At 39.7% G+C, this 27134-nt stretch overlaps 2 gene segments (V, D, J or C); both read right to left on the reverse strand.

Annotated features, from left to right (window-relative positions):
• Positions 1-27134, reverse strand: part of LOC120240454 — a 499568-nt gene that overhangs the window by 239199 nt on the left and 233235 nt on the right.
• On the reverse strand, positions 12152-12771 carry LOC120240469. The segment is given in 2 exon segments: positions 12152-12463; positions 12642-12771. Coding segments are annotated over 2 exon segments (363 nt in total).

Genomic DNA, 27134 nt, shown 5'->3' on the forward strand with positions numbered 1-27134 from the left:
TCCATGTTGCTACACATGGCCAGATTTCATTGTTTCTCATTGCCATGTAGTATTCCATGGTATAGATAAACCACATCTTCTTGATCCATTCATCTGTTGATGGACACTTAGGCTCTTTCCATGTTTTAGCTATTGTGGAGAGTGCTGTCATAGCAGCACTTTCAACAATAGCCAATTCATGGAAAGAGCCTAAGTCCATCAACTGATGAATGGATCAAGAAGATGTGGTTCATCTATACAACGGAATACTACATGGCAATGAGAAAGAATGAAATCTGGCCATTTGTAGCAACGTGGATAGAACTTGAGGGTGTTATGCTGAGTGAAATAAGTCAGGCAGGGAAAGACAGATACCATATGTTTTCACTTATAAGTTGTACAGGAGAAACTTAACAGGACCATGAGGGAAGAGAAGGGGGAAAAATAGTTGGGGAGAGGGAGGGAGGCAAACCATGAGAGACTCTTGAATACCAAGAACAAAATGAGGGTTGATGGGGGTGGGGGAGAGGGGTAAGGAGTGATGGGCATGGAGGAGGGCACTTGTTGGGATGAGCACTGGGTGTTATATGGAAACCAACATGACAATAAACTATAAAAAATTTTTAAAAAGATTTTTAATGGATTCTTTCCTTTGCTTCTTGTCTTTATTGCCTTAACTCTAGCATGGATTATTACTATTTCTGTCCTCCTATTTTTGTTGTTTACTTTTACTTTCATTTAAAACTTAAAAAAATTTTTTAATGTTTATTTTTGAAAGAGAGAGATAAAAGGATAGAGACAGAGCATGAGTGAGGTAGCAGCAAAGAGAGAGGGAGACACAGAATCTGAAGCAGGCTCCAGGCTCTGAGCTGTCAGTACAGACCCTAATATGGGGCTTGAACTCACAAACTGTGAGATCATGACCTGAGCTCAAGTGGGACACTTAACCGAGTGAGCCACCCAGGTGCCCCAAGGATTCTTTTTATTTGTATTTGTTATTTTTTAGTTTGGAGTTTTTAAATTTAATTTCATATCCATTGCATTTATCCAAGGATTCTTTTTATTTGTATTTGTTATTTTTAAATTTGAAATTTTTAAATTTAAATTTAATTTCATATCCATTGCATTCATTAAATTTCATATACTTTTTTTCTGATTTCTTTGTAATAATATTTTCTTTTTTAAGGAGATTAAAAAGTTCGTTTCTAAAAGATCATTGTCGCTGACCCCACTACTGATTCTGACACAGATAGGTAGGCAGCTGAATGTTTATTTTGACAGTTCCTAAGCTCCATGAACCAATCAAGTACCTGGGCCCTCTCAACTGCACAACTCACCACCACCTGAAATATCTTTAAAAACCAAACTCTGTGGCCTTTATCTAGGGTGTTTCTGAGAAGTATTTCAGAAAACCCTGAGATCCAGGTTGCTGCAATGGTCATTCCAAAGGAGTGTAGATGACATGAGTACCAATGGGTACATGTAAAGGTTAGGGTGGCCTGCTCAAGACAAGGAACAAATTCTTCTAACCAACTTATTTTTCCAAGAAGGGTTTGTTATAAAGTGATTCTTATCCAAAGGAATAAAATTGAAATGGGGCCATCTCCCAATAAGGAAGTTTATAAGCCTTGGATTGGATCTAAGACAAGCATTGGGAAAATTGCACTTGCAGGAGAAGGGAAGAGTTGCTCACAGACTTTCCTATACTTCAGGAGAATTTTAGAGAGATTCTGCCCTCAATAAGCTCAATAGTATCCCGGCTTATAATGTTCAACTTTATCCATTTTTTGTCCTAGTTAAGGCCTAGTTAAGGCCTCTCACCTTAGTGAGAGTGTGAGCATGTGCTCATTGTTCTGAGAGTTGTGTTAGTGGACATGAGTGCCCCCTGGAGGCCAGATAGAGGAGCAACCGCCTTAAAGTATTCTAGGCCAGTGGTTCTCCAGTAGTTCTTCATTCATTAGAATGAATTCAGGAGTTGTAACAAAAAGTGCTCAGTCCTGAGCATTGAGACCAATGGGGATGTGGGGACACATTCTAGTATCACGTTATTAACATTTGCACTTGAGTGAAAAAATAAAATGGAAATGAAAGCAACTGCTCTGAAATAAATCTAAACATAACCAGAAGCAGAATTACTAATAGTAAGTAGCAGGATAAATAAAAGATGTTAAAGGATGGAAAAAGGACCTATTTTACCTTTTTCAGGTAGGTTTACCTGTAAGTTTCAGTCTGGGAGGTAACCCATTTTAGCAAATCTCACCCTGGGACTTGGAGTTTGAGTGTGGCAGATATTTGGTGTGTATTTGTGATGTGCCCACGAAGGTGCTGGTTTTCATATATAGGTTGACTGCTGATTACCCAAGTTGGCCTCCTAATTCTTAGACCTTACTTTTCATTTGGCTTTCCCTGGGTTCTGGGTGGCAGGAATATTAATAGGGGCCAACAGCACTGAGTTAACAACTACAGCTTCATCAAGGGCTTGTCTTCATTGCAAGACTAGCATTTTTAGAGCTATACTTCAACACCAGCAATAATTTAAATTTTATCTTTTCAAATCATAGAATCACAAAAATTAGAATTAAAGGGTCTTTTGAGGCTTGCTAGCCAAACTTCCTTATTTTCAAGATCTGAAAAAGCCATGAAAGCCTTTTTGTTTTGTCAAACAAACAAACATAAAGTACAGCTACCCTACTTTAGTTCCTTCTTGTCTATCTTTATTACCTGGCCCTCCGGTACTCTGATCTCATGGGATATAAGACTTCAATAATTCTCAGCCTGCACTATCTGGGATTTTTTAAATTTCTAGCAATATACATAGAATTTACCGCTCACTGTCTCTATCTAAAAGAAGCAAAACACTGTTAGTAATCCTACTGACTTTCTCTAAGTTTTTCTGGGAGTTTTTATTTCTGAATGTAGAAACATGGTAAATGTAGAACAGCTGAGAACAGATGGGAGGAAGAAAGAAACACCTTGAAATACCTGTCAAGTCTGTGCCTGACAGTCATATTTTAAGTTATAAAGTGACTTTCTGCATGGTCCTGGCTTCCTGGTGTACATCAGGGAGGGAAATCTAGCAATGTGTTTCTAGATACAGCTCTATCTGCTCTATATTAAGTGTTAACAGAAATCCGGAGTTTAAGGATACTGCTAGTGAAGTCTTAGAATAAAGTAAAGAATATGCTATTGGGAACAGGAGGAGGGGAATGCATAGCATGTAGTGGTAGAACGCTTTTTTGAAATTGTCTCCTATAGTTAGGTGGAAGGCTGAACTCGGTTGTAGAAGTGGCTCAAAGCAACATATGAAGGTACCACTGGATTTCTTCTTGCTGCTTTTAATGAAATGAAAAAAAAAAAAAACAAATAAATCAAGGAAAGAATTGTTAAACAAAATGGAACCAGGACTGGATGAATCAAAATTCTCAGTCTCTTCAAATGGAAAAATATGGTAAATTAAGATAGAGGGAAAAAACTCAGTGTGACTACATAACCTTTCATCAGAACCTCAGAAGGATTGAAAGGTGGGAGTATTCAGTCACAAATGGAGGTCCTTCAAGAGGTTTTGATGTGACTCCCAACAATATGATAGGGATTCCAGAAGCTTGAGAGAATGATCCCTCAGTCATCAGAGCAGGGGCCACAGGTACAGTTTTTCTGGAAAGAATCTGTGGGCATGGCTTTTTTCCCAAGGAGTAAACTTCATTTAAATCCATGGGAGACCCAGGAGGGTTTGAGAAAATGATTTCAACAGAAACACTATCAGCTTGGATAGAAAGGAACAGAATACAGAATAAAAGGAGGAGGTCAGACCCCTAAAACTCTACTCTCAGGAAGCAGGTTTATAAAACTACTCAACTGCATACATGTGTTACCTTTCATGAAAGAATAGAGACAACTCTGAGGGCAGGAGTAAAAGCCAAGTGGTCACAGTTGAGAATTATTTCCAGGTCTTAAGCCTAATCATGGAACTCCTGAAGTTTGCCCAGCTGGATTCCCGTGAGTCCTTTCTACATTTCAGTTCCCCCTCTTTGGTCCCAAATGTCTATAGCTATTATCCTGTGTCTTCCGGGTCATGTCTGATCCATGTCATGTCATGACTGTAACCTGGATGTGTTGGGGGCAGTTGTCTTATTTCACAGCTTGACAGTTGGAGAGGAGTTGTGCCCCAGGAGCTGTACTTAACAGATGACACCCAAGAGCTGCATTTGGATTTGGACATCATTTAGATGGTGTGATTTTGTCTATGAGCTGACGCTATATGAGATGAGACTCTTGGGGTCTTTGGGAATGTGTGTGAGTGTATTTTGAAAGTAGGAGGAATATGGATTTTGGGGGGTCAGATGGTGGACTGTGGTGGAGAGATAAATTCTTGCCTCCTGTTGTCCATGTCTTTGGATAATCCATCCTTTTGAGTGTAGGAGGGACCTGTGACTTGTTTCTAACCAATACAATATACAAAAGTGATGGGCTGTCCCTCTGATTTTTGTTACATTAGAAAAGATTCTGTCTTAGCCAAGTAGGATGAGAGACTCTCCTTGCTGTCTTGATGATGTAAGCAACCATGTGGAAAAAGCTCAGAAGAAGAAAAAGTGCAGGTGACCTCTAGGAACTCTAGGTAGGCTCTAGAAAAATTATTGTTTATGAGGACACATTGGAGTATCAGAAAAGACCTTGTAAACTATGAACAATGATACAAATGTATTAGGCAGCTTTTAACTTTTCAAAAAAACAAATGATAGATGTGGTACAAATATTTGTTGAATAAATGAATTATAAGGTAAAATGCATTCTCAAAACAAAATTAATAACTGTTAGCTGAACTGTTGCCCCTTTTTAAGTTATAATATTATTCCTTACTGAGTCTTATTATCCTTGACAATTCTTGGAGTTTTGTGTCTTAACCCTTCTTTTGTCCTAGATATATGGCTTGATAAGAATAAAAGCAGATGAAGAGGAAATGGAAGAGAGACAGTGTCATGTATAGGTGATCAATAAAATCATTTATTTTTTATACACACATCAGATCTTTATTCATTTGTTGAATAATTCAGACAAAGTCCTAGGCTTCTTGATGTTTTTATTCTGGTGGATAGACAATTAAAAAATATGCCAACACATATATAATATGATGTCTGCTAATGATGATTGCCATGAAAAAATGTGAGACAGGGTAAGGGGAAAGAGGGATGGGTTGGGTGAGTACTAGCTATATACGGCTGAAGGAAAGACATCTCTGATGAGATGGCATTACAGCAGTGATCTGAATGATGGGTGAAGGCAACCATTTGAAGCAAGATACTCTAGTAAAAATATCCAGAGGTGGAAGCATGCTTGGAGCATTAAAGGAACTATTTTGGCAGTTAAGACTGACCACAGTAGAGTAGGAAATGTGAAGGAAGATGGGAAATATTCAGTAAACTTGAGAGTCTTCTACTTGTCATGTTCTGTGTAATGTTAGGAATATTGAGGTGAAAGAGACATAATCCTTGGTTTCAAGAAATTGAGTACCCTAGAGGAAGCAGGCAATAAATATAAAAAATATATGAGGATATAAGTGCTATAATTATAGATTAGTACAAATTTCAAAGGGAACCAGAGGAGAGAGACCTTAAATTTGCTTAGAAGATCAAGGAAGGCTTCAGAGAGAAGAAGTCAGAGGGCCATGAGAAGGAGCCAGAGGACCATGATGAAGTTGGAAATTCCAAACAAAGAGAAGAGTAGAGAGAAGGATGGAGACAAGAGATGTGTTAACTCATGATATTTCCTGATTGGTATTTGGTATCTCTAGGTCTATTTTGGTGAGAGATGTGTCAAGAGATGAGGCAGCTAAACGCCAATCATATGTGGTCTTGTGCCAATCTAAGTATAAAAAATTGTGAGAAATAAAGTAAAATACCCAAATCTGCCTTTTACACTGAACTGTAAGGTAAGACAGTATCATTAATTAAGACAAGAAATATAGAGGCAGAAGAGCTTGAAGTAGGGGATGTGAAAAGATTATGGGTTTTAAGTGTATACATTTTATATTGCTCAAGGGTCATCTGACCAAAAGGATGTGGGCTGTATACATAGGTCTGGAGCAAATCCAAGGTTAGAGGCATAGTCATTAACACACAGGTATTAGCTGCAATCCAAGTGTGGACAGAGAATCAGACTAAGGTTGGAGCCAGACAAACAGCAGCATTTAAGGCAGGAAATAGAGGAGAATGGACTATAGGAATCCTCTAGTATCATAGACCAGATAGTGTTCAAAAAATCTATTTACAAGCCTAACTTGCCAAGTGAACTGTGAACTTGTAGGAAATAATTATAGCTCATCTTTTTGTGTATTTGTATGCCAGCAACTGTCCGGGTGCCTTGTATACGGGATACTTAATATATGTGTATTCAAATGAATGAATGAGTAATTGATTAATGAAGGACTCTCTGTCTTGACATTTCTGCTTGGTGCTTCTATCTTTCAGTGTGACATTTCATAGCAATAGTTCTCTGTGTCTTTTTATTTTTATTACTTTTTTATTGTACAAGAAGCACACACTTATTGAAGAAAAAATAGAAAAAGGAAAGCTAAAACAATTACCCTGTATTCCCCTACCAGGAATAACTATTATTAACATTTCATGACTATCTCTTAGACCACTGCTATCAATAGGAGTACAATGTGAGCCACATAAATATATTAAACTTTTAGTAGCCATATGAAAAGAAACTATAAATAAAGATATAAAATTAATTTTAAAAACATTTTATTTAACCTGGTAATCCTCAAATATCATTTTGGCATTAGTTAATAAAAATATTAATAGGTTTGTTTACATTCTTTTCTTTATACTAAGTCTTTGCAGCTTGGTGTATATTTTACATTCACAGCATATCTTAAATTGGACTCATCACAATGCAAGTGTTTAAAAGCCTCCTTAGCTAGTGGCTATGTATGAATAACACAGTTCAAAATTCCTTTTGGTGTATCCATAATGATATGACCATACATAAAATTGTAATTTTCCCTCCACAAAATGCAGGTCATGAGAAACCTATAGTTTTGTATGTTTTTTATAATAAATGTTTTATAATAAATGTTTTATAATATACATTTATAATAAATGTATAATAAATGTTTTATAATAAATGTTTAATTTTCAAATAGTTGTGGATTTATAGAAAAGTTGTGAAGATAGAACATGTACTTTCCATAATACTGCACACCCAGTTTCCCTCATGTGAACATCTTACAATGGTACATTTGCCACAATTATAAACGGATACTGATATATTATTATTGTCTACAGTTCATACTTCAGTAGTTTTGCTTTGATTTTACCTAAAGTTCTTTATCTCCTGCAGAGTCCCACAAGGAAACCACAGTACTGTTAATTTTCATATCTCTTCAGGCTCCTGTTGGCTATGACAATTTCTCATATTTTTCTTCTTTTTTTAAATGTTTTTTTAATTTAAATTTTATTTTATTTATTTCTTATAAACTTTTAAAATGTTTATTATTTATTTTTGAGAGACGGAGATAGAGCATGAGTGGGGGAGTGGCAGAGAGAGAGGGAGACCCAAATCTTGGCTCTGAGCTGACAGCACAGAACTGAATGCAGCACTTGAAGCCACAAACTGTGGGATTATGACCTGAGCCAAAGTTGGGCACTTAACCAACTGAGCCACACAGGCACCCTAAAGTTTATTTTATTTTAGAGAGAAAAAGGGCAATGAGCAGGGGACAGAGACCGAGATAAACAGAGAGACAGAGATAGAGAACATTTCAAATAGGCTCCACGTTCAGTGTTGAGCCCAATGCAGGGCTGATTCCCACAATTCTGAGATCATGACCAGAGCCAAAATCAAGAGTTGGATGCTCAACCAAATGAGTGAGCCACCCAGGCGCTCCTTATTTTTCTTATTTTTGATGACCTTGACAATTTTTAAGAGTATTAGTTACATGTTTTGCAAAACGTCTCTCAGTTGGGATATTTCTGATGATTTCCTCATGATTAGACTTGGACAATGGGTTTGGGGGAGGAAGATCACAGAAGTAAAGTGCCATTTCTCATCACATAATATCAAGGGGACATGGTATCAATATGACTTATCTCTATTGATGTTCACCATGATCACTGAGCGAAGCTGGTGTTTGCCAGGTTTCTCCACTGTTGCTCTTTTTTATTTTTTTAGAATAATTTATTGATTTATTTCAAGAGAGAGAAGGAGAGTGAGCAGGGGAGGTACAGAGAGGTAGGGAGATAGAGAATCCCAAGCAGGCTCTGCACTGACAGTGCAGGGCTCAATCACACAAACTGTGAGATTATGACCTGAGCCAAAATCAAGAGTCAGATGCTTAATAGACTGAGTCACCCAGGTGCCCCAATCCACTATTGCTCTTTTGTCACCATTTTCATACTGTCCCTTTTGGAAGGAAGTCACTATGTGCAGCCCACACTTGAGGAGTGGGAAATGTAGAGTATCCATATAAATTATTTAGAATTCAAAGCATTGGAAGTTTGTTCTACCTAATTATTAATTAATAAATTAATTCAATAACTTATTTATATCAGTGATTCTTGAATACTTATTTTATGCCTTGAGTTATTGCTCAACACAATTTTCTTGCTTAAATTGTTTCCAGCTTTGGCCACAGGAGCTTTTTTAGTTGACTGATGTCCCCTAGCATAGCCCCATCATAGGTGATGGTGGTTCTTTTTTTTCTTTTTTTGAACACTTTAAGGTACTTCAGATTTATCTGCCATATTCCCTGTACTAGCCCTTGAATCAGCCATTTCTCCAAAGAACACTGGTTCCTTGTACTGAATAATGGTATTAGAAACCAAGACAGGAGATCTAGGTAGGCTCATTGCTTGTGGGATCTCCTCAGAAACATCAAAGATATGACCTAGATTTTGAGAAATAGTGACTTCAAAAAGTAAAAATGGGGAGGAAACATATTTCCAGAGAAGCAGCTAGCACGAGCAGGATTTGGGATTTGGGAAAAGCACAGTCTCATAAGGAATCCAGAAGTCTTAAGCAAACAAGATTCTTTGGAGGGACACAGTCAGGAGATTAATCTGGCAGCACTAAGCAAGGTGACTCTGAGCAGGAAGAGTCTGTAAGGGGAGAGAACAGTTAAATGTTCAGTGTAATAACAAGTACAATGTTACATTTGTCCCTCTTGCTTATGATGAGGGAGGAAAGGGCTGAACAACTGATCTAATCTGAATAGTCTGAGGAGTTGTAACCTGTCTCACCTTCAGCAAGCCAGGAGTTTAAAGAAGTAATATTAAAGTACTTTGTTTGGTTAATTCGGTTAACCCAATATTGTCTTTATTATTCTTTTAGTTAGGTCTCTTTTGATTGCAAGTGATAGAAAACCCAACTCAAAATAATTTATTAAAAAGAGAGAAATTAAGTGTGTTGCATTTTTGGTGTCTTCCCTGTATCCCTTTGTGCTTAAGACTTGAGTGCACACAGCCCCCTTCCCCTGACCAGAACTTGGGTTTCTTTGCCTAAGGGCTTTCTCTTACTGCACAGCTGCTTAGCAGACATAAGTGCAGGGGGATCATCACTCATATCCCTGGGCGCTGTCCTCCCCCTGTGACACACAGGATTTGGGGTATCAGCACCTTAGCTCCTCTGACCCTCAGATGGGACAAGTTGAGACAAGTGTCTCCCATGGGTTGTCAGAAATTCCCTAGTAAGATGAAATTCTGGTGCTCAATAGTGGCATTTGGCTTGAGAATACACAGGCCCTGATTGAAGGATTGATTGATTGATTTTTTTTTCATTTTTAAAGTTTAAAATTTAAAGTTAGTGAATTACAGTACAATATTGGTTTCTAGAGTACAATTCAATGATTCATCACTTCCATACAACATCCAGGGCACATCCAAACAAGTGCTATCATTAATGCCCAGCACCCATCCACCTCCCTTCATCAACCCTTAGTTGGCTCTCTATCATTTAGAGTCTGTTACGGTTTATTCCTCTCTCTCCTTTTTTCTTTTACCCCCTTCCCATATGTTCATCTGTTTTCTTTCTTAAATTCCAGATATGAATGAGATCGATGGCATTTGTCTTTGTCTGATTGACTTATTTCACTTAACATAATACATTCTAGCTCCATGTCATTGCAAATGACAAGATTTCATTCTTTTGATCTGAGTAATATTCCATTATATATATATCACCTCTCCTATACCCATTCTTCACTCGATGGACATTGGACATTTGGGCTCTTTCCATGGACTGACTATTGTGATAATGCTGCTATAACCATCGGGGTCCAGGTATCCCTTTAAATCTATATTTTTGTATCCTTTGGGTAAATACACAGTAATGCAATTACTGGATCATAGGGTAGTTCTATTTTTAACTTTTGGGGAACCTCTATATTGTTCTCTAGAGTAGCTGCACCAGTTTGCATTCCCACCTAAAGTGCAAGAGGGCTCCCCTTTTTCCACATCCTTGCCAACACCTGTTATTTCTTGTGTTGTTAATTTTAGCCATTCAGACAGGTGTGAAGTGGTATCTCATTGTGGTTTGATTTCTATTTCCTTGATGATGAGTGATGTTGAGCATCTTTTCATGTGTTTGTTAGCCATCTGGATGTCCTCATTGGAAAAGTGCCTATGCATGTCTTCTGCTCATTTCTTAACTGGATTATTTGTTTTTTGGGTGTTGATTAAGTTCTTTATAGATTTTGGATACCAACCTTTTATCAGGTAGGTTTTTTGCAAATATCTTCTTTTATTCCATAGATGTCGTTGATTGTTTCCTTTCCTGTGCAGAAGCTTATTATCTTGATGAGGTCCCAAAGGTTCATATTTGGTTTTGTTTTCCTGCATCTGGAAATGTGTCCAGTAAGAAGTTGCCATGGCTGAGGTCAGAGAGGTTTCTCCTTGTATTCTCCTGTCATATTTTGATGGTTTCCTATCTCACATTTAGGTCTTTCATCCATTTTGAATTTATTTTGAGTATGGTCCAGAAAGTGATCCAATTTCATTCTTCTGCATGTTGCATCCAGTTTTTCCAATACCATTTGTTGAAGAGACTGTCTTTTTTCATTGGATATTCTTTCCTGCTATGTCAAAGGTAATTGACCATATAGTGCTGGGTGCATTTCTGGATTCTTTATTCTGTTCCATTGATCCATATTTTTGTACCAGTACCATACTGTCCAGATGACTACAGGTTTGTAAAATTGCTTGAAGTCCATAATAGTGAGACCTCCACTTTGCTTTTCTTTTTCAGGATTGCATAGCTACTTAGGGTTTCTTGTGACCCACACAAATTTTAGGATTGTTTGTTCTAACAGTATAAAAAATGCTGGTGGTATTTTGATAGGGATTGCATTAAAACACATGCCCTTCACTGGCTGACTTCCCCTCTTGTCACTGTTCCCACTGCCCCTACTTTACATCCTGGGATCATCTCCCAACTAAACCACTTGTACTTGAATCCTTATTTTCTTCTGGAGGAACACAAACCAAAACAGTTGGGGTGTACAACAGAAAAATCCAAGTAGATCTTTAATCACTGCAAAGTCCAGACCTCAAACAATGTTAAAGGGGTCTCAGTTTCATTCTCTCTCTTTTCAGGATCATGCTCTTCATTTGTGGTGGGAAGTGGGCTGCGGGCAGCTCTACAGTTATATCCTAGCTTCTTACCTCCCCAGCTGGATTTCCAAGAGTTTCATATTAAGTTTTGGTATGTAGACTTGGGTCAGGTACCCATCCTTGAAAGAGTCATTGTGGTCAGAGGTCAATTGTGTTAATTAGCCAGGGTGTCGAAGGCTGGAGTCAGCCTCACCTAAACACAGATATGGAGTAGGAGGAGGCATGGACTGGTTATCCAGGAAAAATCCAGGTGTGGCCACCAGAAAAGAGGGGATGGCTGTTGGGCAGCAGAAGAGACAGGTGCATATCTTGATCAGCTATGTGATTCCGAGGTGAAAATGGTCTTGAGGCTGGGATCTTGTAACCACAACTCTTCCTTTGATACCAGATGTGGGAAAATTGTTGTTAGAACATTCATCAGCTTCCTCTCTAGATCCACCAGTGCCACCCACCCTGCCTTCTGTTTCCTTTTCCTGGTCTGTGGGTTGTTTCTCCTAAGCTTCTGGAGCAGGTGGCTGTTTCATGCTGAGCTAGGGGGTTTTTGTAAGGCTCTCCCTGTCACTCTTCTCATTGTGGAACTTCGCCAACAGCACAGAAATAGGTGCCTGAGTCTGTAGGCATCAAGCCTGTGATGGTGAGACTTATGGCTTTGTTTCCTCTCTGATGTGACACAGAATATCGTCCTTCCTTACTGTTTGTACTACTAGAATAAAGATAGATGATTTCAGTCATCTTTCCATTGGGAAGCTGTCGAAACCAGCTCATCACATAGTAGTTATAGTTGAGTGTAAAACTACAATGCAAGGTCACGGTTTCTCCTTCTTGTTTGGACACTGAACTTGGAGACTGAGTGACACTCTGCGTATTGCTGAAACCTGTAGAAAAGAAGAAAAAAGCAGCTTAGCTGTTGTCATATCTCCCAAGAAGGCTGTCACAAATAGCCAGGTTTTCACCCAGAAAACAAAGTGGAAAAGGCACAGTCAAGTTCTCTTCTAACTTCTTTCCCAACCCCCCACCCTCGGGCCCTGGCTGTGGGGGTGGTGGGCTCCTTACCAAAGAGGATGAAGGCCACCACTGTGCACAGGAGAGCGGGCACTCCGGACTGCATCCTGGGGGCCCTTCCACTGGTGAAATGGCTCTGGTTCTGCCTGCCACCTGCCAGGCCCGTTGCAGTGTCACTGGAGCTGGGTGGCTCTGTGGCTTTGCCTCTATAGAGCTGGCAGTGGGCCTTCTGCACACGTCACTTTGTCACACTTCCTGCTGTCTGTGTCTGCGTCCTGCCTCTTCCTCCAGGCCTCTCTTGTCTGACTGATCGATAACATGTCGTGTGGTTTATCATGAAAGAAAACTTGTCCAATGTGGACATAACCAAAAGGGAGAAGTAGACAAAAAATCCAACCTTAATCTCATTACCCAGAGATAAATGCCGTTAACATTTTACTGTATTTCTTTCAGTATTTTTTATTGTAAATATGCATACAGTAATGGGATTGGGATCAAATTAAAAAATCTTTTTTGTGTTTAACGTTATATGTATGAATATGCCACTATGTCTTTCAACTGTATATGGAATGTGATTTTTACAGCTTCATACTACTCTGCTGTGTAAGTGCAAGTTAATATATTTGAACATCACTGTTTGACATTGTTTAGTTTCCTCTTTTGACTGTTTTAAATAAAAATCGATGGGTATTATAAATATAAGTCTTCGCATATCTGAAAATTTATTTGTATTTAACTATGTTATTTGAAGTTTTTAATTACGGAAAATTCAAACATCTACCCAAGAAAGAATAGTGCAATGAAAGAGCATGTATTCATTGTCCAGATTCCACAAGTATCAAGTTATGGCCAATGTTGTTCATCTACACCCTCATCCCCTTCCACATCTATACCTCTTCAGGTTCTGGTTAGATTAAAGCAAATCCAGACATCATGGGTTGTGTACTTTACTCGGGAGACACTTAAGTTCAGATTGTCTTGTGTGTGTGTGTGTGCATGTGCACACGCACGCACATTTTCAGTGACTGTTGTTGATAAGCAATGACTAGATCTATTGTTTTATTAGGAGTTGGTTTACAAAATGATGATATTATAATTATATCATTTCTACTTCACTAATCAACTGTAGTATTTCTACTAAGATAATTTTTCCTTGTCAAATATTTGACCAACTTTGAGGTTAAGTGCAGGATTTTTTCCATTCATTTTATCAGTTTTCAGGATAATGAGCCAATTCCCCTCTAGGGTGACCAAACCATCCCTGCTTGCCTGAGATGGAGGTGTTTCTCAGGACAAACACCAAAAGCAAATTCCAGGCAACCAGGATACATCCCCAAAAGTAATTAAGGAGGATTCTTCTATGAACATTTATGGATTTAAAAACATACTTGATGTGTTTCAGTTGATTGGATTCATGGTCTCAGTGATGTGGGCATGGTCCCATCTGTACCAGGGGAAATCTTTTCAGGCTGGCTCCTGAGTCATTGTGACATGGCTTCTGTAACCTGTGCAGGCTTCCTCGTTTTCTGGGAGGAGATGATATTCTATGCCCATTTATACACTTTCCCCCCAGCGATGGAATCAACTCTCTGTGATTAATGATAGATGTGTTTTCTCCTTCCAGTTCTAACATTTTTCTTATTTTACTGCAGTCAGTAAGACGTTTAGTGAAATACAGTTTAGAAAGAATACTATTGGAAATTTTTGACTTTTTCAAAATTATAAGGGAATGCTTTTAACATCTCCCGTCATAAAACAAATTCAAAGATTCCCTTGGTCAGGTTAAGGAAGTTCCCTTTTCTTCCTAGTTTGTGAAGAGATTTTAATGAGAAATAATGTTAGATTTGACCGATGACTTTTCTGCATTTAGCGAGAGAATTTTATAGTTAATATCACTTATGTTGTACTAATATTAAAATTTCCTCATACTCCCGAGATGAATCCTAAATGATCATAGTGTGTTAGCATTACTTTTTAATATCCAATGCTGGTTTGATAATATTTTTAGGAGCTGTCCTTGCTTTTCATAAGTAATGTTGGTCTATAATTTTCATTCATCATCTATATTTGTTTATTTAAGTCGTTGTGGTCCTCTTGGTCTCATAAAATGTGTTGAGTAGTAGTGTTGCTATTTTTATTTTTCTCAGTACAGGTATGGGAATTATTGGCTTGGATACGTTGTAACTTGCCTGTGAAACCATATGTATCTATAGAGATTTAAATTTCTTTAATGCGCATTTAATTCAAGTTTTCATTTTTCTTTTCAGTTTTACTGTACGATAATTTTTAGAAAGTTTTACATTTTGTTCAAGTTTTCACATTAGTTTGTATGGATTTATTCCTTGCATGTTCTTATAATTATTAAATTTTTACTGTGTCTATAGTTATGATTTCCCTTTATATCATATTTTTTTGTCTTCTTAATTTCCTTGATAAATCTTATAAGAGATTTGCCCATGTTTTAATTCTTTTCAAACCATTTTTAATGGATTCTTTCCTTTGGTTCTTTGTCTTTATTACCTTAATTAATGTTTTTGTCCTTCTACTTTTGTTTACTCTTACTCTTTTAAAATTTCTGTTTGAATATTTAGGTCATTATGTTCAATCTTTTAGTTTTTATATATTTTTAAGGTATAAAAAGTTCTCTGTGTGCTGCTTAGGTTCATTGCTCAAGTTTAAAATTTACACCTTTCATGATTGTTCAGTTAAATATTTTAACAATCTGTTATAATTTATTTTCTGGTTTATAGATAATTTTATTTTTTTAAACTGAATAATTTATTTTGAGTAAGAGAGAGAAAGTGGGAGAGGAGTAGAAAGAGAGGGAGAGAGAATCCCAAGCAGTCTCCTCATTGTCAGTGCAGAGCCTGACACAGGGGGCTCAAACTCGTGAACTTGAGCCAAAATCATGACCTGAGATTATAACCTGAGTTGAAATCCAGAGTCAGACACTTAGCTGACTGAGCCACTCAGGTGCCTCTTGTTCATAAATTATTTAGGAGTGGATTTCTTTTTATTTAAAGTTGGCTTTTACCAATAGTATCTAACATTATTCATTGTAGTAAAAACACATGATCTGTATAATATTGATTCTTGAATAATTATTGAAATTTGCTTTTTGTGGTCAATATTTATGATTATATCTTCTTTTAATATTTTGTAACATTTCTTTATTTTTGATAGACAGAGAGAGACAGAGCTAAAGTGGAGAAGAGGCAGAGAGAGAAAGAGACACAGATTCGAAGCAGGTGCCAGGCACTGAGCTGTCAGCACAGAGCCCTACATGGGACTGGAACCCACACATGATGGGATCATGACCTGAGCCTAAGTCTGACACAACCAACTGAGCCACCCAGCAACTGCTATTTCTGATTCTTTTTCTTTCTTTCTTTCTTTCTTTCTTTCTTTCTTTCTTTCTTTCTTTTCTTTCTAAATTTTTAAAAATGTTTATTTATTTTGAGAGAGAAACAGACAGAGCACGAGTGGGGGAGGAGTGGAGAGAGAGAGGGAGACACAGAATCTGAAGCAGACTAGAAGCTCCAGGCTTCAAGCTGTCAGCATACAGCCCAATGTGGGGCTCGAACCCACAAATGGTGAGATCCTGACCTGAGCCAAAGTTGGACACGTAACCAACTGAACCACCCAGGTGCCCCTATTTCTGATTATTTCTTAAGCTTAAATTTCTGAATATAGAATTGTTGAGTGAAGTAATCTTTTATATATATTAACAAATTACCCTTCCAATGACTGTACAAAATGACATTTCTATAGTGTTCTTAAGAGTTTTGTTGGGGCGCCTGGGTGGCTCAGTCGGTTGAGCGTCCGACTTCGGCTCAGGTCGTGATCTCACGGTTTGTGGGTTCGAGCCCCGCCTCTGGCTCTGTATTGACAGCTAGCTCAGAGCCTGGAGCCTGTTTCAGATTCTGTGTCTCCCTCTTTCTCTTACTCTCCCCTGCTCACACTGTCCTTCTGTCTCAGAAATAAATAAAACATTTAAAAAAATTTAAAAAAAGAGTTTTGTTTTATGACATCAGCATCTAATTATTTTAAAAAAATATTTAGCAATTTGTAGAGAAAAAATATTATTTGCATCTAATTATTTAAAAAATATATTTAGCAATTTGTAGAGAAAAAATATTATTTCCTTGTTTTATAATGCATTTTTTATCATGAGGTTGGAATCTTTTCATATTTGTGCTTGTTTTTTTAATTTGGAGATTATTTGTTCATACCCATTGCATTTTTAAAAATTGGTATCATTTTTCTCTAATTTCTTTGTAAAAATGCTTTGTTTTTTTAAGGAAATTAAACAAGTTTTCTCATAAAAGATCATTGTCCAAGAGTCCACTACGACTCTTAACCAGATAGGTAGGCAGCTGAATGTTTACTTTGACATTTCCTGAGTTCCTTGAACTAATCATGTAGTTCAACCCCAACCCCACAACTCACCATTACCCTCATATATCTTAATATACAAATCAGAAAAGATCCATGGCCTTTATCCATGTTGTTTCTGAGAAATATTTCAGAAAACCCTGAGGTCCTGGCTGCTGGAATTGTCATTCCAAAGAAGTCAAAGATGATATGAGTACCAATGGGTACATGTAAAGGTTAGGGTGACCTGCTCAAGATAAGTAACAACTTCTTCTGACCAAGTTATTCTTCTGATAGGGGTTTGTTATAAAGGATGAATCTTTATAACCATTGTTGTAAAGTGCATCTTACCCAAGGACATGATAAAGAAATGGGGAGCTTCTCACAATGAAGAGGTGTACAAGCCTGGGAGTGGGTAGAAGACAGGCTTTAGGAAAATTGCACTTGCAGGAGAAGAAAAGAGTTGCTCACAGAGTTTCCTCAAGTTTAGGAGACTTTTAAAGAGATTCATACTCAATTACCTCAGTAGTATTCAAGCTTCTAATTTTCAGCTTCTTCTTTTTTTTTTTTTTTTTATCCTACGCTCAAGCCTCTCACCTGTCCCAGATAGTGTTAGCTTGTTCTCATTGTTCTGAAAGTTGTGTTAGTGGGCAAGAGTGCCCCCTGGAGGCCAGACTGAGGAGCAACCTCCTTAAAGTATTCTAGGCCAGTGGTTCTCCAGTAGTTCCTCATTCATTAGAATGAATTTAGGAGTTGTAACAAAAAGTGCTCAGTCCTGAGCACTGAGGCCCCTGGGGATGGGGGCACACATTCCAGTATCACCACATTAACATTTACACTTGGGTCAAAAAATAAGATGAAAATGAAAGCAACTGCTCTGAAATAAATCATAACCAGAAGCGGAATTACTAATAGTGACCAACAGGGTAAATAAAAGACGTTAAGGGATGGAAAAAGGAGCTATTTTACCTGTAGGTTTCAGTCTGGGAGGTAATCCATTTTAGTAAATCTCACCGTGGGACTTGGAGTTTGAGTGTGACAGATTTTTGGTGTGTATCTGTGATGTGCCCATGAAGGTGCTCATTTTCATATATAGGTTGACTGCTGATTACCTAAGTTGGTCTCCTAATTCTTAGACCTTACTTTTCATTCAGCTTTCCCTGGGTTCTGGGTGGCTAGAATATTAATAGGGACCAACTTCAGTTAAGCTATCAACTGAAACTTCATCAAGGGCTTGGCCTCAGTGCCAAGACTAGCATTTGAGAGTTATACTTCAACACCAGCACTAATTTAAATTTTATCTTTTCAAATAAGAGAACCACAAAATAAAATTTTAAGGTTTGCCCAGGTGCATTTCAACAAGTCCTTTCTTCCTTTCATTTTCCCCTCTTTTGGACCTAAATGTCTATAGCTATTAACCTGTACCTTCCTGGTCATGTCTGATTAAAGATTGAAATCTGGATGTGTTGGGGGCAGATCACTTGTTTCACAGCTTGACAGATGGAGAGGAATTGTGCCCCAGGAGCTGTACTTAACAGATGACACACAGGAGCTGCACTTGGACTTGGACATCATTTAGATGATATGATTTTGTCTATGAGTTGATGCTATATGAGATGAGACTCTTGGGGTCTTTGGGAGTGTGTGTGAATGTATTTTGCAAGAAGGAGGGATATGAATTTTGGGGTTCAGATGGTGGACTGTGGTAGAGAGATAAAACCCTGCCTCCTGGAGTCCATGCCCTTGGATAATCCCTTCTTTAGAGTTTTGGAGGGACCCATGGCCTGCTTCTAACCAATACTATATGCAAAGGTGATGGGCCGTCCCTCTGTTTTTATGTTACACTAGAAAAGATTCTGTCTTACCTGACTGGAATGAGAGATTCTCCTTGCTGGCTTGATGATGTAAGCAGCCATGTTAACAAGGCCTAAAGTAAATGCAGGAGACCATCTGGAGTTCAGGGCAATCTTAGGAAATAGGGGAGACCTCCAGGTGACAATAGATAATAAAGCTGGATCCTCCATCATATAGCTGGAAGGAAATGAATTGTGCCTGAAACTTGAATGAGCATGACAGTGGATTCTTCCTTAAGATGAAATATGCAGCCCAGCTGACACTTTGACTGCAGCCTTGTGACACCCTGAGCAGAGGACCAGCTAAGCTGTGCCCAGACTCTTGGCGCATGGGATTGTGAGATAATAAAGGTGTGTGGTTTTAAGCTGCTAAATTTGTGATACATTGTTACACAGCTATAGAGTACTAGTATGGCATGTGTCATTTATTTAAAAAATATAAAAAATGTATAACTGTATATGTGTCCCATGCCAGCCAAAATGGGACCTAATAGCTGACCTTGGTTTTGAGAAGTATTTTCCTAGGTAATTTTTAAAAATGTTTATGTATTTTGAGAAAGAGAGAGAGCAAGCAAGGGAGGGGCAGAGAGAGAGAATCCCAAGCAAGCTCTGCACTGTCAGCTCAGAGCCTGACATGGGGCTCAAACTCACAAACTATGAAATTAGGACCTGAGCCAAAGTCTAGAGTCAGATGCTTAACAAACTGAGCCACCCAAGTGCTCCTCTCAGGTACTTTTTTTGAAGAAGCTACAACAGGGATTGCCAATCAGCCACCATTTTATTTCTTTTTATTTTATTTATCTTTAATTTTTTGATGTTACCATTTTAACGTGCAGTTGGTAATGGGCAGGTGTTTGAATGCAGGAGGAATATGATGAGTCACATGAACACAAAGATTAAGGAATGATTTAAAAAAATTTTTTTAACATTTGTTTTTGAGAGACAGGGAGAGACAGAGAATGAACAGGGGAGGGGCAGAGAGAGAGGGAGACACAGAATCAGAAGCAGGCTCCAGGCTCTGAGCTGTCAGCACAAAGCCTGATATGGGCCTCAAACCCATGAACCATGAGATCATGACCTGAGCCAAAGTCGGATGCTTAACTGACTGAGCCACAAAGGTGCCACTCAGGGATTTTGTTTTAAGTTTCTTCCTCTCTCATTTACTGGATGTAGTAACTCCAGGACCCCTGGGCTTTCAGTAAGAGGAACTGGGAGTTTGTTTTTCTCTCTGTGAATGGCCCTACGGGAGGACTGTCTTTGGGAAGAAAATGGCACTGTCCCTACCTATTATGGATAGAAATGTGTCCTCTCAAATTCAAGTGTTGAAGCTGCAACCCCCAATGTGACTGTATTTGCAGCCAGCGCCTTTAAAGCGGAAATTAAGATTATATAAGATCATGAGGTCCTACTCCAAAAGGACTTCAGTTCCCTTATAAAAAGAGAAGAAGTCATCACTGATGTGCACAGAGAAAAGGGACACATGAGGATATAGCAAGAAAGCAACCCTCTGCAAGTCAAGGGGAGAGGCCTCTGGAGAAACCAAATCTGCCTTTGCCTTGAGTTTTAGACTTCTTGCCTTCAGAAATGTGAAAAATAAAGTTCTTATGTTGAAGCCGCCCAGTCTGTGGTATTTTGTTATGACGGCCCTGGCAGGCTAATATACCACCCGTCCAGGGAAGCCCAAACTCAGACCCCTCCTCAGTTTCCCAGTTTTGATGTTCAGTTTCCACACCCTCTGAGAATGAGTATATCTGAGACTGTGATCTCAGATGATGGGTGATCTGAGGCTCAGACTGGTCTCTTTGGCATTAGGGACTACTATGACACTGAGCCTGCGAGGTTTTGTGTGGTGCATATACTTTTGGAAATATCTATCACCTACATCGAAGTGCCAGAATCATTGTGTGTTTCCTTGGTTCCTCTCATATGTCTGCTGGTGACCGTGCCTTGATTTCTAATCTGATTTGTTCAATATAAGGATATAAGAGGGATTAGTATCATGTGTTTGTTGCAACTGAAGATATTTTAACAGGCTTAAGTGATCACTCAGCATTTTTGAGTCTTTAACTTTATGATGTTTTATGTTTGAAGGATATTTTTTCTCATCTCACCGTGAAAATGTACTGGAAGACCAACGATCTCTGGGGAGGGCCAATAATCCCTAAATAAACAAGGCAGCCTCCTTTATTGTGTTTTTATAATGCCCCACCCATATTTTCTTTCTCACACATTTTATTATATTTTATTTTTGTGCTTGGCATGTCAAGATGATTGTGACTACCAGGGTGCCTGGGTAATAATTGAGTCGATTAAGGATCCAACTTTGGCTCAGGTTATGATCTCTCAGTTTGTAGGTTGGAGCCCTGCATCGGGCCCTGTGCTGACAGTTTAGAGCCTGGAGCCTGCTTTGCATTTTGTGTCTCCCTCTCTCTGCTCCTCCCCCACTCACACTCTGTCTCTCTCTCTCTCTCTCTCTCTCAAAAATAGGTAAACATTAAGAAGATTGTAACTACCTTGAGGGCAGGGACTATGTCTTATTCAAGTTTATAACATTGGCACTGACCATAGTGTTTGTCACATGGTAGATGTTCAATAAATGTATTTTGAATGAATAGCTAAAGGTTTCCCTTAGCTTGAAGTTATCTCCTATCCTCAAATACTGCTTCAATCCACAGGGATTCCCATTAGAGAGGCTCATACTAGAGATTCCTAGCTGTGCCTCTAAGCAAGGACTCTTCGAGATGGCTGTGGAATTTTGCTAACAAAGTGTTGAGGGAAATAATAGCTGTTAGAAAGGGGACATTTCCTAGGAGCCACTACTAAATAAATGCAACTCATCCATCCTGTGGTTCTCTCTCTTTCTGGAATAGTCCTGATGCTCTGTGTCCACATTGCAGCTCAGTTGTACTGTAGATCAACCTGTATTGGGCATCTGATGAGAGAGCCATTTTGGTTTAGATGTGATAAATCTGTGGAAATCACACAGATTTCCAAAAAGTTGCCTAAGAAAAACAAGGTTACTTAACATTGTATCATGTCAAACTACATTAGTTGCTGTCTTCAGATTGACTTCCATCAACCATCCTGGAAAAATGAGAGGAAATGCCTTGGAATTTTCAGATTTATACTCTCAAGTTCCATATGGGTTTTGCTAAAAAGGTAGCAATTATAGATGGCGATGATATCCTTTATGCTGGAGTTCTAACTCCAGGCACACAATAACGAGATGCTGAGCTGAACAGAAATTTAGGACTTGGTTGGTCATGAAAGTTCAGTTGCTAACTAGACATCCACTCATGTGTAGTCTGAGCTCTGGCCAGTTAGCACAGCTCTCTAGAGTACCATCATAAAGAGAAACTTGGAGATCCTGAAAATCAATGAATTGTGCTCTATTCTTCTGAGAATACAATTTTCTTAGGCAGACAAGGTGCAAACACACACCATCTTATTTTAGGAAGAGTGACACTGGAGGTGTGGTGGATTAGAGCAAATCCAAGTGACCTTCCTTATGGAGTAGTGTCAGCTCTTCTGGGAGCAAGTCTCACCTTTTCTGGGCCACGCGACTGATGTGTTCATAGGCGTCTGTTGGGTGGAAACTCTTTCCTCCTTGTTCTGTGTTTCCCAGTGGTAGAATGTTCATTAGTGTAACAATTCTGACTTCTCTCCACCCCCTCACCCACTGCTTCCCCAGGAGGGAAAGGCATTTCCTGATTACCCTATTTAAATTGCACTCTTCAATCTCCTCTCAGCCTCCTGTTTATTGCTTTCATAACACCCATCCCAATTTGCATATATATTTGTTTATGTATCTGTTTAGCCTATCTTTCCTGTTAAACAATAAAGAACCAATTGTCGGATACACTTTTTCCTTAGTATTGTATCCTTGGCATCTAACAATACCTGTGACCTACCCACAAATAAATGCAATCTAAAGCAACACAATTGTTCTAAGATTTTAGAGTTGGCAAGGGTGGGGGACACGGTCTTCAGATAGGTTGTGCATCGGGGTTAAGTTTTTAGTACTAAAACATGGCACGTGGAGAGTCTTTGAGGCAAGTGGAATGGCCTGCATGTGGAAATGGGAAAGTATTTTCAGGGAAAGCCTAGCCTCAGGAGGCATCCTGGGACAGTTCTGAGAAGGAGAGAGATGGTTGGGAAGACTGGTCTGGCTGCACTGGACAGAATGGTTTACACTAGGCGGGCAGAACCTAAGGGTTCCATGTGCCTGTGTGTGTGAGGAGACTGGGGGCCTGTGGTGAAGCCAGCTGTGGGAACAGCTGTCTTAACTGCTTGTCTGGGCTCCCTTTGCTTCTGTGTGATGGGGGAAAGGCAGACATGAAGTCAGAAATATCCCTTTGGAGACACGTAGCTAGTGTGTTTGGCTAGGTTTGGTTGGTTGAGGACTTGGCTTGGTTTCTGAGTTCCACAGGGAGACAAAGCTCAGACAGCAGGCCATTTTTTAAAAAATGATTTGCTTTGTTTTGAGCAAATACCATTTTCATCTGCTGCCCAGTTATCTCCGGTACTAGATTCAGGGAGGAGAATGCTGCCAAGAAGGAAGTCAAGACACCATTCCTGTCTTTATTCTCTGGGCCCAGGGGTGGGAATGCTTTCCAAATAGCATCAGCAGTTTCCTCCTCAGTCCCAGAGGAAACCACTCAGTGTCTTCTTTCCCAGTGTCTTCGTGTGTGTGTGTGTGTTGGTGTCTCCAGCCTGGGGCTTTTTTGGCCACTGCTCTGCTGTCTGCCGTCCTTGGGAGCACAGTGTTACAGGTCTCTGGCTGGAACTGTGAGCTGCTGGGATTGATGAATTTAGCCTCTTTTTGGAAGTTCACTGAATAGCAACCATTTGTCAAATAATCATTCTAATTACACAGAAGAAAAAGATAAATCTTCCCCCTACCGGGAAGCTGTTTGTAACATTTGAATCTTAATCAATAACACAGATAGTGTTCTTTCAGACTAGAATCACAGCTCCTTTCCTGCACAGACATTGTTGTTGGAGTTGATGGTTCCCGGAGACTTTCTAGGACCCTTGGATCAGAGAAGAGAGCAGAGGGCTCTCCTGATGGGCTCCCTAGGGACTCCATGTCAGTGTCAGGTACCATTGGTTCAATTTCCCATGCTTCCCTCAGAACGGCCCTGCAATGAATTCTGGTACCAACTTCTTGGTGGTCGGGCAGGGTAGGTAAGGGTAAAGGCATAGGGCATAGGCCTCTGCAAGACTGCCCTCACCCCAGACACCAATTGCTAGTTTGGGGACGCTGGGCCACCCTCATTTCTGACCAGCTGGCTACAGATTTGGAGAGTCCCATAGTCCCTCAGTTTTGGTGGTCTTAGAGAATGACTCATGGAATTAAGGAAAGTGCTATACTTATGATTAGTTTTATTAGAGCCAAAGATAAGAATCAGAATCAGCAGGGAGCCTGGGTCACTCAGTTGGTTAAGCATCCCACTTCGGCTCAGGTCATGATCTCATGGTTCATGGGTTTGACCCCCGTATAAGGCTCTCTGCTGTCAGTACAGAGCCTGCTTCAGATCTTCTGTCCCCTTCTCTCCCTGCCCCTCCCCAGCTCGCACTCTATCTCTCTCAAAAATAAATAAACATTAAAAAAAAAAAAGAATCAGAATCAGCCAAAGGGAGAGATGCATAGGGTGACATCTGGGAGGGTTCTAGAAGTGAAACTTCTAGTCATCTTCCCCATGTGAAGACCTGGATTGTGTTATATCCTCCTGTCAATGATATGTGACAACACACACAGGAATGCTCACTTGAGCCTTTAGTGCTCAGAGAGTCAGAATTTTTTATTAAGGCATGATCCTATCTATTGCTCATGTGGCTGACCGTTAGCCTTGCAGCCCCTCCAGAAGGTTCTGGATAATACCTTTAGTCTTTGGTTTCTCTGGAGGTAGAAACTCATAAAGCATTGTTCCAAAGCCCCCATCATAAATCACATTGTTAAACTGATGGTGTCCAACCCCCAGACCAACAAAGATATTTCTATGAGGCAGAACACTCCATGATTACTTGAGATCACCTCCCAGTAGCTGATGAAAAGGCCAGATTTCTCTTTGGGAAAGTTAATTCTTCATTATAGAGGCCCCAAACCACTGGCAAATATAACCTCCCAGTATTTCTGAGGCTGCAGAGCCTGAGATGTGACGCAGTCCCAGCTTGGGGTCAGGAAGATGAAGGGCATCACAGTCCAGACTGGAGCAACCAGGTGGGCCTTCCACTGTTGACAATGTCCCCTCTGCTTTGGATTCTGACAGGTCATATTCAGAGTCTCTGGAGCGTTTTGGCACTATTGTCCCAGAAGAGGAAATGGGATTTCTAGAAGGACCAGCTAATGGCACCTCTTGTCAAACTCTTGCCTTTTGATCTTGTCTTCCTTGCTTCTGCCTTTATGCCTTCAGACCTGTCTCTAAAATGACAGTTCCTGGGTGTCTGGGTGGCTCAGTCAGTTATGCATTGGACTCTTGATTCCAGCTCAGGTCATGATCTCACTGGTTCATGAGTTAGAGTTTCGAGTTGGGCTCCTCACTGTCAATGTGGAACGTGCTTGGGGTTCTCTCTCTCCACCTCTCCCTGTATATCTGTCCCTCCCCTACTCATTTGAGTGGGCACACGTGCTGCACTCTCTCGCTCTCAAAATAAATAAATAAACTTTAAAAACACTATTACTTTAAAAAATAAATTAATTAAATAAAACGACAATTGCACATTTTCCATGCCAAGGCTTGCGTGTGTGGCAAGCTTATTGAGAATTGAGTTTCACTGACTCAGCAAGTCCTTTTGGGGTTTTCACTACATGCAGATATTGTACTAAGTGCTGGAGGTACTATAAATAAGAGACACATGTGATCGCTGATCTCATTCAGCATAGATCTGGTATGGTAGGTAGAGAGCCTCATAAGAGGATCCCCACCAGAAGAGGCTTCCCAGAAAATTGCTGTGTACATTAAGATCTGATGGATGGTTAGGAGTCAGTGATGCTTGTGCGGTTGGTGGGAGGCAAAGAGTGGCGGCTGCTGGTTAGAGAATGGACTACACAAAGGAAATAAATGTGAGAAGGGTCAGGGGTCATTTGTGGACTCCTAGACTTAACTGTGTTGTTGAGCTGCCCAAGCACGGGTTCTGCCAGTGCCCGGGAGGCCTGTTCCTTCCCAACAGGGATCCTCCTAGAGGAGACCCTCGAGGTGTGACCTGGTTCTTTCCTCACCAGCTGACTCAGGCTACTCTGTTTCTAGATACAGACATCACTCTATCAGCCTTCATGTAACTTCCTGCACCCCGGCTCTGAATTTGCACCCACTCTGACATCAATCCTTTACCTACATAAACCCCTCTTTTTTTTTAATGTTTATTTATTTATTTTGAGAGAAGGAAAGAGAGAGAGCATGTGCATGGGTCAGGTAGGGGCAGAGAGAGAGAGAGAGAGAGAGAGAGAGAGAGAATCCCAAGCAGGTTCTGCACTGTCAGCACAGAGCCCAACACGGGTCCTGAACCCATGCACCATGAGATCATAATCTGAGCCGAAATCAAGGGTCAGACACTCAACTGACTGACCCAGGTGCCCCTCATAATCCCCTCTTCTTTCATCTTATTTAAAGATTATCCCACACTGGCTTTCAGAAGGATAACTAGACAATAGAAATATGTCCACTACTTTAGGATACTATCATTGGTGTTGTAAATGGTGCATCATTTTTATTTAGCGAGTCTCCTGATTGAAAACCATTTTCTTGTTGGCTGGATTATTCCCCTATTATCTCTTATGTGTTTTATTTCATCAACAGACATTAAAGCTCAGTATGGTCAGAAAGCTTGTCCTACAACCCTATTTCTTCTCTTCTTAAAAAAAAAAGAAAAAAAACGACATATAACCATTAAGAGTGCTTAGAAAATGTTTCTTGAATGTGGCATTTTCTGTTATATTGCAAGTGGAAGTGAGAAAGAGGAAAACTAGGCAGCATGTAGACTCTCTCACACCTCCTTCCCCACTTTTCAGGCTCAACTAATACTCTCACTTCTCGGTTCACTAAGAAAATAGAACCGAATGGAGCACAACTCCTTCGCCTGCTCACCCCAGGTCCACCAACCCTATTGCACGTAAAGCCGTGTTCTCTGTCTTTCTGTCCATTTAATGGATGAATCATCTCTGTTCATCTTAAGGCTGACTTCTTCGCTTGTGCGCTGGACTCTGTCACTTTTGCCAACTCAAGTACTTTATAATATTAGCTTCTCCCTTAATAGTATCAATTTCTCCCCGACGTATCATTCCAGTTAGTATATATAAATATTCAATACTATCATC

Source organism: Hyaena hyaena, unplaced genomic scaffold (genome assembly GCF_003009895.1).
Source record: "Hyaena hyaena isolate Hyena2069 unplaced genomic scaffold, ASM300989v1 scaffold_256, whole genome shotgun sequence".
Classification (NCBI taxonomy): domain Eukaryota; kingdom Metazoa; phylum Chordata; class Mammalia; order Carnivora; family Hyaenidae; genus Hyaena; species Hyaena hyaena.